The sequence below is a fragment of the Thamnophis sirtalis genome, unplaced genomic scaffold (genome assembly GCF_051295495.1).
Source record: "Thamnophis sirtalis isolate CommonGarterSnake01/CBP01778 unplaced genomic scaffold, rThaSir2_p1.2 scaffold_3, whole genome shotgun sequence".
NCBI classification, from domain to species: Eukaryota; Metazoa; Chordata; class Lepidosauria; order Squamata; family Natricidae; genus Thamnophis; species Thamnophis sirtalis.
In genome coordinates, this window is record NW_028261383.1 from 65,212,122 (window position 1) to 65,226,269 (window position 14,148).

Genomic DNA, 14,148 nt, shown 5'->3' on the forward strand with positions numbered 1-14,148 from the left:
ATGCCGCTGGGTGACACTCGTGAATGGCCCAGTGCCCCTGTGAGTTTCCCCTCCCTCTGTGTCAGTTTGCCGCGCAGCGCGCACCGCACCATCCCCCCTCCTCACGTTCTAATGTTATGCAGGGCTGTCTTACGATTCCCCTTCCTCCCCCTCCTGCCGCTCTGCAACGATGTCCCACCTCCTCCTTGTTATGGCAAGCAGCCACATAGCGATGTCCCACCTCCTCTGGTACAGTGATCCAATGATAGGAATCACTGTGCCGTGTGTCATAGGAGGCGGGACATCACTCCCGCGGCTGCACGGGACATCATCATCACAGCGGGACATCAGCATCATGAGGTGAGTGAAGTATTTCATTGAATACACCGCTAGTTTACTGTTTTTCTTTGAAATAAATATTCAAAAACATTATTGGTATCTATTTTTATTTTTGAAATTTACCGGTAGCTGCTGCATTTCCCACCCTAGGCTTATACTCGAGTCAATAACTTTTCCAGTTTTTTGTGGTAAAATTAGGTGCCTCGGCTTATATTTGGGTCGGCCTATACTCGAGTATATACAGTACATTCCATTCTATTTACTCTTCACCAGCCAATAAAGGTAATGGATTTGATATTTTCTGGCAGCGGCTTGGGGAGATCCTCAAACAACTTTGGAAGCAGTTATTTGATTTCTTAGTGGCCCATTGACAATAGGGGCTTGACATAATTTCTCCAGAGTGGGGTTTTCCATTGAGCCAAACTGGTTTACAGAGCTCTGCGAAATGAAGTGGAAACAATCCCTGAAATGCCAGCAGAGGAAGAGGATTTGCTTCAACATGGCTTTGAGCTTAGTTTAAAACCTGCATCACATTGATAAAGAAAGCTAAGTGTCATTACTTCTCTTGAATTGGATCAAGGGGTCCAATTGGCCAGAAGCTCTTTAATGTAATTCCTGCCTTACTAGAGGGCAACCAGGCAGCTCTCCTACTTGTGACAGTTTGGACAGCACTTTGTTGATAAAGTCACTCAGATTTACAATCTTCACCATGCCATTGGCTATGAGCTTTGCTCAAGTTAATAGAATGCCATAAATAGGATATTTAAAGATGTCTTCAAAGTTTCAGTTGGTTCAGTATGTAGTAATTCAGGTATTGGTTAATGCTTCTCACCACAAACACATTACCTGTTGCATCAGATCCCATACTGGCTACCTGTTGCTTCTAGGTGCAGTTCAAAATGTCTGTTTTAACTAACCTACATCTTGATTTTAACTAAATCTTGAGAGAAACTGTTGGGGTCCTCCACTTCTGGGAACTGAGAGGGGATGAAATTCACAGAGACTTCTTTTTGAAGTGCACCTATGTTAAGAAATAGCCTTCCTCTAGAAATCACACTTGCCTTCACATTGCTGATCTTTTGAAACTAAATTGTTTTGAAGCATCTATGGAGGTTTTGATGATATCATTGAGGGTTTATGATTCTTTTTTATTATTTTATGGATTTTGTTAAGTATTTCAATGGATGATTTATACACTTGTTTATGTTACTTGTATTTTATTATTAACTATTGAGAGTCTAGTAAAAATGAAATCAGATTTCATTTTCCCCGCTCAGAGTCACTTCAAACTGCGAAATGAAAGGCAAACATAATAATAATAATAATAATAATAATAATAATAATAATAATAATAATAATATGAAGACTCACCTATATTAAATCTCATAATTAGCTAATAAACAATATGGCAAATAAATACATCTTTTCATTATAAGCATGTAATAAAAACACCATGATAAGTTTTGATTATCAAACTCTGATGTCCAAAATAAAATATGTGGTTGTCAAAGAAGATTCAAATGAGATTCATAGGGAGAGTAAAGTTATTTTATTAAATCATGCACATCACATGTGTTAGTGCAAATAGTTCAATCTGTACTCCAGAAATTCTATTGTTTTTTTATATCTTTACAAAATAGATTTAAAACAATTATTTACTTTTAAAAATGTAATTCTGAAGTTAAGCATTTTCAGAATAATATTTGCAATAACCTATATACAAGAGGTACTGTGTACCACTGGCATGTGTGTGTTGTGGGTGAGTTACAGTTTCCTGCAACTGAAAACGATGAAATGAACAAAAATGACATTTTCTACATTTGTGAACTAACATTCCCTTAAATCTAAATGATCCTCCCATTAACAAATTCCAAATAGCTTAAGACAGAACCTTTAAAATAAAAATGACCCTCAAAGGCAAGTAATCTAAAAATTCTATTTAAATATTGAACTAGATTTTGATTGCCATTAAATCCTTGAAACCAACTCAATTTTAGTTGAGAAAAATCTTCCTATGAATTTTCTATCAGCTGAATCATTTCATCTTTCAATTCTTTTTATATTATTACAGATCTTAATAAACTGAGCTGATATGTACTGAAAACCAGCACAGTCGGGTGTAAGTTATGATTGTTCCTATTCATAAGCCAATACTCAACTAGAAAAATTCAGATTAAGGTCAAACAAATTGTGATGTGAAGCTTCTAATCATGGACACCACATTAAGATATTCCACTCTTCCTTGAAAGCTGGACCAATTTAATTTTCTTCCCCTTTCCCTAACATTAAAAGCACTCAAGAACCTCATATCATGAAGTTATGCCAACACAGGTACAATTAAAGAAACAAATACTATTTTCCCAAGTTTGGTTCTGCAAATGTGACTGAATTTTTTTTCCTAATGTGGTAGGTGAGAAAATACATTGGGTTTTTATAATGTCTATATACATAAAATTTAATAAATTACATTCAAACTAAAAATTGGATTACTGCACTATGTTCATCAGAAAATCAAGATTTTGCTCCCAGAAAAACCTTAATTCACTCAGGCACACACATGCACACAAAAACAGTCTAGACTTGGGCTTTTCACTCATTTTTTCTAGAGCTCTTTAAGGCTGACAATGAATTATACAAGCTCCAAGTCATGAATAAAATAGGGCCTTTACTGAACAAAAATATTTGTTTTTATCAGAAGATATGGAAAAAAAGAAAATTGTTCCCAATAGCTCAGTGACTCACAGCAAGTAAAAATAATGATATGTTAATGTACAAATAACATCAAACTGAAAGGCACTGAGCACACTGCATTGACTTCCAAGTATTTAAAGGATATTTGGCATGGGTATCCAAATAAGGGAAAATGCATTGCTTTCAATTGGGCAATCAATTTTTTAATGTAAAATACCCACACACCTAACCATCATAAATAATTTGGTACCAAGAAGCCTACTTGAGGCCACCATAACAGTATTTAGGACTCCGACATATAATCTTAAGAATTACATATATGTGTAAGCAATAATATTGCTCACCATAGAATGAAATAATTATTTTATTCCCTCTTTATAACAGATACATTTTGTACAGTGTAAAAGCAACGACCCTGCTGCTGCCAAACTCTGAAGGACTAAGAGGTAAAAAAAGGGTTAGGAAGAGGATGATTCTCTGATTCCCTCAATGTGTGAATGATGCCAGCTTCTAGATGGAGGGTGGGGTAGGGATTCAACAACAGTTCTCATGGAGAAGCTCTGGTGAGGCCTGGGTACAGCACCATGGCTGTCACAGCTACCAAAGCTGCCATCACAGGCATCCAAGGCCATTGGCTCTGTGTAGGGAAAGAAAAAGAAAAAGAAAAAAAGAAAATAATCAATCTCTCATTTGTTTTACTTGATATTACTTCTTTAACTTTCTTGGCAAGCCTAGAATGTTTTCCTTCCGATTTAGGTTTTGGGGGAAATTTGGCTGGATTTCAATTAATTAAATAAATATAATTTCATTAAAAAGAAATTCCAGTGGACACAAATGTCCATGATTTTGTTTTTGTGCTTTTTGAGTTAATGTTGACTCCTGAAATAGTCCCTGCACTTTCCTTGGCAAGGTTTTTAGAAAGAACTTTGCCACTGCATTTTTTTCTAGGAGAATGACTGGCCCAAGGTCACTTAAAGGGCTTCATGCCTATGGCAGGACGAGAACTCATAATTTCTAGCCTGGTACCTAACCACTACACCAAATTGTCTCTCTCTTAAGTGCATAAGCACTTATAATTTATAATTTAACCATCTGGGTAAATTACTATCTTCCATGTGAACTGCAATTTCTTTTTTATAAATTATGCTGCCCAGGATTAATGTAAGGTATTTGAAGCATGCATACTGCCCTTTCTTGCTTTCAAATATTTCCTATTAGTTCTTTGAGAATCCATTAACAGCATTTATGCTTTGTCCCAAAAAACCTAGATAAATCTCAAGCCAAATTATGAATTCTTCAAAAATGTCTTCAAGTGCCTTGAAATAATGCCTATATTTAAAATGAGTCAGGAATACTGCAATGTTAATATTACATGTATAATTGTTCATGTCCACTCCTTAAAACATTCACTATTATGATTATTTTATACAAATGCTTATGGTCTTACAGAATTCATTTTAGAAAGTAATAGAAACCACTGCAAGTTTAGAATTGGAAATGCAAACCATCCACCTATTTCCCTCATCTTGTCCTTCCCCCTCCATCTTTGTCACCACAATAGTGAGAAAAATGTAAAAAATTCAAATTCGGAGAGAAATGTTGGAATTAGTTGACGGTAAAAAAGGAATACAAGAACCAAATTGAAGCAAGCAAACATCTGATTTGCTAAGAGTGAAGTAAATAGTTAGGTTTCCTTCCAGGCCCTAACTACAGCATCTTATGTAAGACAAATGTGTACCGGAAAAGGAACAGAAAAACATGTTTACAATAGGATAATGTTAGCATTAGCACAGGGAAAACAGACAGATGTTAAATGATTAGTTTGCTTGGCTTGCCAGTATTATAAATAATGGCTTATTGAATGAAGAATTGACTTGAGTCAGGTAAACAAGTACTCGCTTTTCATCATGCATTTTTTTTTTTACAAAAATGGCACAAACAGGTGACAAGGGACGAACATACATGGACTGAATAGTGCTTGTAGTACCTTTCTCTACCACAATGGGCTGTAACACCAAAACAGGAAAGCCAGGATAAGGCCGATGAATACGGCTGGGACGGGTGGAAATATGGAAGGCTAAAGGGAAGGGAAGGGATATTAAGATCATTTTGTGCTATAAAAAAATCAATAAGCTAAAGGTGATTTAGTTGGGGGATAGTTCAAAGATCAATTCTTGTTTCAACTGAAACATAAAGACATCCAACAAGACACAACTACTTTGGCATACAAAGTTAGTACACCACTGTACAGAATAAACATGGATAATGAAAAATGGAACATTATTTTCTTGCCACAAGCAGCCTTCTTCAACTGGCTGGATGACTATCTCCCTTCAGAAATGATGGAGTTTCTATCTCACTACCCCGCAAATCCAACATATTTGGAGGAGGCTGGGTTGGAAGGCTTCACTGGATGATAAGTGTGCAGTACATTTTACATGTACAACAAATACCAAAGTTTCACCCATATTCAATCCAGAACTTCAAATACTGATCCAGAACTCTCTCCATACAGTGCTCTTCCTCAAACATATCTTTCTCTTCACCAATTTATCACTGTAATAAAATACAAATCCTGTAGCCAAATTATTGGTGGAGGTCACTTACATAATTTTTTTACATACATCATTTCCATGAAAGAAAAAGTATCTCCAGTGGAAAACAATATCCACTTTAAAGAACACACAAACATATCTGATTTTGTATAACTATATTAGTTCTTCAAAATGATGCCTCACTGTGTAATTATAATTTTGATAATACTTTTTGTGGGCTAAACATAAACATGTGGACAATACTTTTCAACAGGGAAAATAACAAGCATATTCACATCATTTTCACAAGCAATATTATTTCACTTTGTATAGTAATATCTGAATCTAAAATGCTAACATCTAAATCTGATTTTAAAATAGCAACTAATTATTCAGGATAATGGGGTTGCAGCAAGAGGTGAAACAACTGCACCCCAAGGTTTACTTCTGAGACAGTAACTCTTATCATGAGCCTGATTGATATAGTTTCTCATTATGTTCTCTAAAATAAAAAGTCAAGTTCAATTGTTGGCGGACTATAGAGACATATCCATGTATTTTTCCTATAATCAATACAGAAGTAGTTTGCCATTGCTTTCTTCCGGTGTTTTTTTTAAGTCTTCAATTTAGCCCACATTCTGAATGGCACCTAATACTAACTAGAACCTTACTGGTTAAATTCTTAGATTTTTCAAGGTCAACCAAGATAAAAATATAATGGAGAAAATTGGAAAAATATAGCATTCAGGCAGTGAAAAATAACTTATACTATAGTATATACTGCATTATTTTGTCAGCAATGAATATTATATAGTCCTAAACAGAATGTTCTCCAAACCACAAGAGAATCAAAGGTATAAAACAATTGTCTGTGCTGTTTGTGCTTAATATTTACCGGGAGTCCAAATTCTAATCCCACATTTAGAGATTCTTAAAACCTAATAATCCGATTTTGTTAATCTATTAGTTGTAGTTTTCTAAAAATGTAGTTTCCATTTATATAATTGTATTCATTTCTGTTCAGAACAATAGGCAGGTAAATGGAAATTATGAATGATAAAATTAAAACTGCAAGACCTGTATCAGGCAGTAGATCAATTAAGAAAAAAAACTGCCAGCAACTAAATTAATGGAAGTATTTGGCAACAAGATGTGGTTTGCACAAAAATATTTACTTGAGTGAAATAAAATACACTTATGACTAGGTATATGCAATGTTTTGGAACGGGTGCATGCATGCATGCAGCATCAGTTTGGTCTCCTTAAAAATAACTGCAACTTTTCCTGAGCTCACTGGATAGCCCTTCAATCTTAGAAAAATACATATTTGAGTTAAGGAGCATATCCTATCTCTCAAACCTCTACCTGCATCTTGTAAGAGCTTCTTTAGCTTACATATGCATTTCTGATAAGGAACATAACCTATCTCTCAAACTTCTACCTGCATTTTAGCTTACATACGCATTTTCTATATTTGTGAAGCTACCTTACAAGTCCAGTAAAAGATGCAACTTCTTCAAAGATGCACATCATGTGTAATACGGTGGAATTCCACAATACTGTTGTTTATGTTGTCTACATTTACTTAAGCATGTGGCTGAAGTAATCAGTCATTCTATCAGCACACCTGTCATATGCTTTCAAAATCCCAATTTTTCCTCTTGCTGAAAAAAACCCACCTGGTATATGATACTATAGGCCATATAATTTTTAAATGTTTAAGTTTCAAACTATTTTTGAAACTGTTCCCAGTAGGAGTTAACAAACATTTTAGTAAACAGTTATCAGTTTTAAAGAACATACAAACATGTTTGAATTTGTGACCTTCTACCTGTTATTTATTCACCGTTGTCTCTTTGTATAATCAGAACTTTGAAAACGCTTTTTTGTAAAAAAATATATGCAGTATTTTTTCAAGATGCAAAAGAGCAAATTGATTGCTTTACCAAAAGTGAGGCTTATCAAGGCTATTTATTGATCCTAGGATATACTAGGATCAATAGCAGGCTAGAATATAGATGTTTTATTATATTGATTAAATTATACACTGCCCAGACCCTTCTGAGAGGAAGATGAATAGTTAAGAAGTTTGATCGATAAACAAAAATTCAAAAACAAACAAATAATTCTATATTTTTCATAATGAAATCTTGTTATCAGTAGAACTAAAATCTCATATACCTAACTCGGTTACTTTAAAATGATTTTAAAAAACTAACTTTTGGGGGGAAATTCATGGTTTGTGGCTTTTACTATTAGCAAGATAGTTCAGATGCCAATACTATTACAATATTTATACAAAATGAGATGTCACCATTGGCCAAACTGTTAACGTAAAAAAAGAAGAAATATAAACGCATGTTTTTCAAGCCTCAAAATTAAAAATCTGGAGGACAATTGTGAGGGTGAGTGAGTGAGATCATCCCAATCACCGTCTCTATCTCTTTTTTAATTTTTGTACCGCCATCTATTTAATTCCATCCTTATTCAACATAAAACATGTCTTTGAATCTGCAAAATGGGTGCTGTAATGCAGATTATATGCAGAAAAGAGAAAATAGGGGGAGTGGGATTTAGGAAAGAAAATCAATGTTTGGAGCCTTCCAACTGGATCTGAAAAAAATATTCAATTTTGGGATAATTAACAAACAATTTAAAATTACTTTCTTAATGCTCTTATCATCTATAGCCCAGAAAATATGAACCAACTGCTTTCATATATATCTTATCCAAACATTGTCACAGTGGAAATTAAATAAAATCTGGCATACACAATCTTTATTGACTTACATTATTTCCTTTTTCTTGAAGTAGCTTCAGGTTCTCTTTACACTGTTTAAGTTCATCCGTGACTGATTGCTTTTCCTGCTCAGTAATTTCAAATTTTAACTTCAGCTCTGAAAGCATGGTCTGTGTCTTTTCGTACTGAAGGAAATAAAAGCAGCAAAAGCAAAAACATATTTAAACTTAAAAAAATAAGTTAAAAATAACCTGGATTTTTTTTTAATTCTTTAACAAATTATTACTCTATTATAATATAAGGATTTGGAATAGGAATTTAGAGGTTCACATGCTTTATACAAGCTTAATGGACTGATGCATCTAATACTGGCAGAGAACTACAAATCTTCCTAAGAAATAGTGATCCAAAAGAAACTCGGCCTCTATGGTTTTTCCAGTGATGCCACCTTAAGCTCAGAATCAGATAAGCTATATCATTACAAAAGCAAAAATATAGAAGGTCAATTAGAAATGGATGATTTCTTAATAGAATTGAAATTACCAAATTTTAGTGCCTAAAACATAATATCACATAATATCACAGTTCCCAAATTTAGGAGACCCTTCACTTTAACTCAACATAGTTATCCTAGAAGGAAAATACAGGAAAATGCCATATGAATCCCGTTAATGCCCTTGTGATATGCACACCATTGTGATAATTTTGATTTGCACTATCTTTTAAACAATGAGGAAAAAATTATTTCTCTAAAACTAGCAAGGTTTTGCTACATTGTTAGGGACAATTTTGTTGAATGTACTTTTATTGGTCAATGACTGAAATAAATGTTCTGTTTGTCACATGTTTTATAGGTAAGTATACGTTAGAAGAAGAGTCCAGATAAAAGCAAATTCAGGAATTCATGCTCAAATAGTCTTCAGGAAGAGAACTTATTTACCAGTGAATAAGAACTATTGTCCTATTTTCAGAGTTGCTATGAGTTGGAGAGCATATAAATTTAATTTAATAAATTATCATATTGTTAAAAATGATAAAAGGGAATAAAAGCATTTTTGCCCAGAACTATGTCTTATAAATTTCAATCAAGTGATAAAAAGTGATGACATCATTCATTAACTATTAGAAAAGTGAGAATACAGATCATAGAAATTAATTACTCAAATAAAATCGATCACTTAAATATACCTCATGTGAATATATTACTTTAATTTTACCTTCTCTAACTGACCAGAACTGTCGTCTATAAACTGTCCAGAACTATAAACCTTAATTTCAAATTTGATTTTATATTTTTAAGATAACTCAGTAAGAGAAAAAATTCAGTAATATTAATTGAATAGCTTTAAAATACAGATCTTGCTTCTCCTAGACTTAAAAGAATCCGTTCAAGATGTGCAGAGCTAATCAAATGTCTGAAAGATTTACTATTATCTCTGATATTTATTTAAATATAGTATTTACTGGCATATTACCAACTGAACATGCAAAATATTTTTTAAAATTCACTTGATTAGAATATTAATGCATTATTTATTTATTTATTAAATTTATATGCTGCCCATCTCCTTTTCCAAAGTGATTCTGGGTAGTTAATAATATGATTCTTCATGTGTTGTCATTCAAAACATAACCAGGATGATATTAGACAGCTCTCCACCAATGTGCTAGTTTAGGTTCTCTTGAAACTACAACATACTCTAATTTGAATGAGAATAAAGTATATTACTAAATTAAAAGGATTGAATTACAGAATGTTTTGCACAAATGATTTGATTGATTTGATTTGATTTGATTATATTTATATGCCGCCCTTTTCCCCTGAAGGGGACTCAGGGCGGCTCACAATTCAAATCAGGGAAGGGGGGTACAGACAGAAAATAAAAGACAAAACATAACAATACATAATTTAAAAACACACAACAGTCATACCATTCGAGACGGGGGCAACAGCTCTTTAGCCCCAGGCCTGTCGGAACAGCCAGGTTTTAAGGGCTTTGCGGAAGGCCTGGAGGGTGGTGAGGGTTCGAATCTCCATGGGGAGTTCGTTCCAGAGGGTCGGAGCAGCCACAGAGAAGGCTCTCCTCCGAGTAGTCGCCAGTCGGCACTGGCCGGCAGATGGAATTCGGAGGAGGCCTAATCTGTGGGATCTAATCGGTCTAGTGGAGGTGATTGGCAGCAGGCGGTCTCTCAAGTACCCAGGTCCAATACCATGAAGGGCTTTATAAGTGACGACTAGCGCCTTGAAGCATATCTGGAGACCAATAGGCAGCCAGTGCAGCTCGCGGAGGATAGGTGTTACGTGGGTGAAATGAGGTGCACCCACGATCGCTCACGCAGCTGCATTCTGGACAAGCTGAAGTCTCCGAATGCTCTTCAAGGGCTGCCCCATGTAGAGCACGTTGCAGTAGTCCAGTCTAGAGGTCACAAGGGCACGAGTGACTGTTGTGAGGGCCTCCCGGTTCAGGTAGGGACGCAACTGGTGCACCAGGCAAACCTGGGCAAATGCCCCCCTGGTCACAGCCGACAAGTGGTGTTCAAAAGTCAGCTGTGGGTCCAGGAGGACTCCCAAATTGCGAACCCTGTCTGAGGGGCATACTGTTTGACCCACCAGCCTGAGAGATGGAAAACTTGGCCAATTAGTAGGAGGGAAACACACCAGCCAAATGGAAAGTTGAGTTTGTTTCTGAAAGAATTAAGACCAGTGTATGAAAAAGTAAAACAAATTTAAGACTATATTAAATACTTAATGAAGCAAGAGTGACCAAGAATACATGATTCCACCTTAGTTGTTTAATATATTTAATGCAGCCACCCATGCTTTATGTCCAACCATTTTATATAAAATAGAATATTATCATTTTTAAAACGGTGTATATTTTACTGCCCTGAATAACCCAGGCACTTGCTATATTCCTCTGTTTAATGAAATAAACAATTCTGTTTAACTGAATATTGAAGCAAAAGTTTCAAATCTCTTGCTCAAAGAAGTACTGGGAGATGAGGAGAGAAAGAAGTTTGATCTCCATTCCATTGAGCCACTTCATTCAAATTTATCTAATAAAAGGGCCTATGTTAGGAGAACAAAATAGTATCCAAACTCTTAAGCCTCTTTAAAGAAATGCAAACATCCATGTAAGTTTGAAGCTTACCTCATTCTGAGCATCCTTAGCTTGATTTTCTGCCTCATTAAGAAGTGTTTTTAGAGTAATTGCATCACGCTGATGTTCTTCTTTTAAAGAACCCATTTTATTTTCAAGTTCCTTTCGGCTTATCTCCAGAACACTCAGATCACTGGTAAGTGCTAAACTCTGTTGCTGAGAGCTATAAAAGGAAGTTAAAAAAATCACAATACTTCATATTTAGAAATAAGGGTTTTAAACTAATGCATTGTGAATGTATTCTCTTTGTAATCATAATATTATTCTACTGCATATCCTTATAATTAAAGTTCTGATGTACAGGCTTCTATGTACATGTATTGTTTTGCAGCAACAGCATAAGCAAATATTTTCCAATCAGTTTATAACCAAAACCCAACCAAGCAGATCCCAACATTTAAAATCTAAAGTTTATAAAGTTCATTTGTTGTAACAATAAAGGCAAAAATAACCATAGCTATAATGTTAATTATACTGGGGAAAAAACAGAAGGAAAATGAGTGAGCTTGGGAGGCTTATTTTCATAATGTTAAGTAAAGCAAAGCTTATACGAAATTATACGAATTATATGGGCACCATTTATATATTTCCTAGCATAGAAGGCATATTGGTCCTACATAATTATACTTCTTTTTAATAGCTCGTTGAGGTGGATGAGTAGGAAGAGAATTGTAGCTAAAACAGGTCAATTAATAAGAGGAAAGATTTAGAGGAACTGTAACATTCAGAAGAAATAGAATTAAATCTATAAGAACTAACCCATAACTCACGAGACACTGTTTTAAATTTAACATCTTAGGCCTTTTCCCATTTGATTCAGTGGCACTTACTTATTCAGCTCCTTCTCCTGTCGCTGAAGTTCGCATGCAAGCAAAGAATTCTCCTTCTTTAATGAGAGACATTCAGATTCAAGAACAGTCCATTTTTTTCTTAACTTTTCAAGCTCACCTACAAAGCAAAGAATGCTATAACATTCTTGAAGCTAGCTTAGAAATAATTATTTTAAAAGATTTATTATATGTGAATGTATATGCCTTGGATTAAAAACTGGTTTTTCAAATCAGTTTTTGTGGGCTGAGCTTTTTTAAACAAAACACTTGAAATTAGTAATGTGTGAAGCCCACTGATTTGGGAATGAACATTCTGGAGAATTCTGGAACTGTCTGTTTCTCCTTTGGATTTGGGAGGCTCAGCAATTTCCAGAATTAAATCCTAAAAATGAAAAATAGTTCCACATATTCCATGGGTAATTCAGACCAAAATAGGTCTGTTTTGTCCAGAATGCCATGTCCAAAACATATCAAATTGCTTCTTTTCCAAAGAATTTGTTTCCAGAAACTACCAAACTATCTCCAGAACAGCATTGGTTCAGAATAGTTTTAGCATACTTCTAAGGGACAATCTGGAGAATTAGTAAATTGTGTACATCCTTATTTGAAACCTTTCACACAAGAAGTGCCACAACATTTTTAAATTAATCACTGCTTGTTCTTCCATAATATCAATCTAAACTGAATGATTTGATTTTAAAAGGGCATTAAAAGATCCTGATAAAGTCTTACAATGTAATAATCTTTAGAATTTGATAGAAAGAATGAACTTTTAGAAAACATCATCATAACACAATGAACAGATCATTTAAAAATTAGACTTAAAAACTCATTTTTTCTATTGTTCTATAACTTTACAAGAGATAATTAAAATGTATAACATAGTTATCCACTGCAGTGAGCTTATGGCATGGATTACTGTCAAGACATATATAAGAAACATGGGACATTTTATTGACTGGCCTGGAATCACCAAATAAGCTTCCAAGTCTTAAAGGTAAACTTAAACCAAATTTCCCCCAATTTTATTCAAATTTCTAAATCTTTCTGAACAGTAGAAATCTCTCAAATTACATGTTGCATCATCACAGTTGAGGACTAAAGAAATTGTTTACTGTATCAAACTTTAAAGTTCATCAAGTTATTAATCAATATTACTACGATGTAACTAAAATTCAAATGTTTATTTACTCTATCTCAATTTCTGTAATTAACCTGATTTTTATTAATGAAAAAGCAATGTAGCCCCCAAGCCCACTTTTATACAAATTATTATTAAGACAGTTGTTATACCTTGTAAATGGGTGGCTTCCTCTCTCTGCTGATTCTCATATTGCTGACATCGTAGCTGAAAACTGGCTTGAAGACTGACAATTTCTTTTTCATATTTGGAAGCCTCTTTGCGCCATTGTTCAAGTTCAGCTCTTACTTTTTGAAGCTCTTCTTGTAAAATAGTGACATCTGTATCCCTTTCTGATGCAGCCTTTTCTGCCACATCTTGCAACAACAGGATTTCATTCTGAGTGCTCAACAATTCATTCCGTGTACTGGATATCACATTTTCCTTTTCTTCATGAAGACGTTCAATATCTTTTTGTAATTGATGCAACTGAGCTATAAACATTAGAAATTATATCATCTTAAAATTTGAAGTATATAAATTCAGTTCATTCAAATATAACTAAAATATGTTTATGAAAGTAATGCTACTGTATAAGGTAAAAGAAATGTTTGCATTACATTACAATATTATAACACAAAGTTTACAAAGGTTTATGAGTCCCTCATTATTATATTTGAAATATTTAGACAAAATTACAAAAATATCAATATAGGAGGCACCTTTTGAGTGGATTTTTTACCATCATATTAAG

The 14,148-nt window shown here is 34.2% G+C and overlaps 1 protein-coding gene across 21 annotated transcripts in view; it reads right to left on the bottom strand.

The window, feature by feature from the left end:
- Positions 1–1,850: 1,850 nt before the first annotated feature.
- SLMAP (sarcolemma associated protein) overlaps positions 1,851–14,148 on the bottom strand; it is an 83,776-nt gene continuing 71,478 nt past the window's right edge. For 12 of the 21 annotated variants that reach the window (XM_087709021.1, XM_087709020.1, XM_087709015.1 and 9 more), the window contains 5 exons: positions 13,568–13,888; positions 12,275–12,392; positions 11,436–11,607; positions 8,334–8,468; positions 1,851–3,646 (listed from right to left, as the gene is read on the bottom strand). In XM_087709021.1, the coding sequence (XP_087565147.1) occupies positions 3,557–3,646; positions 8,334–8,468; positions 11,436–11,607; positions 12,275–12,392; positions 13,568–13,888 (836 nt within the window). In that variant the 3' untranslated portion in view covers positions 1,851–3,556. Of the gene's footprint in view, positions 3,647–4,996; positions 5,087–8,333; positions 8,469–11,435; positions 11,608–12,274; positions 12,393–13,567; positions 13,889–14,148 lie in introns of all 21 variants that reach the window. The other 9 variants (XM_087709027.1, XM_087709016.1, XM_087709028.1 and 6 more) reach the window with 1 other exon arrangement.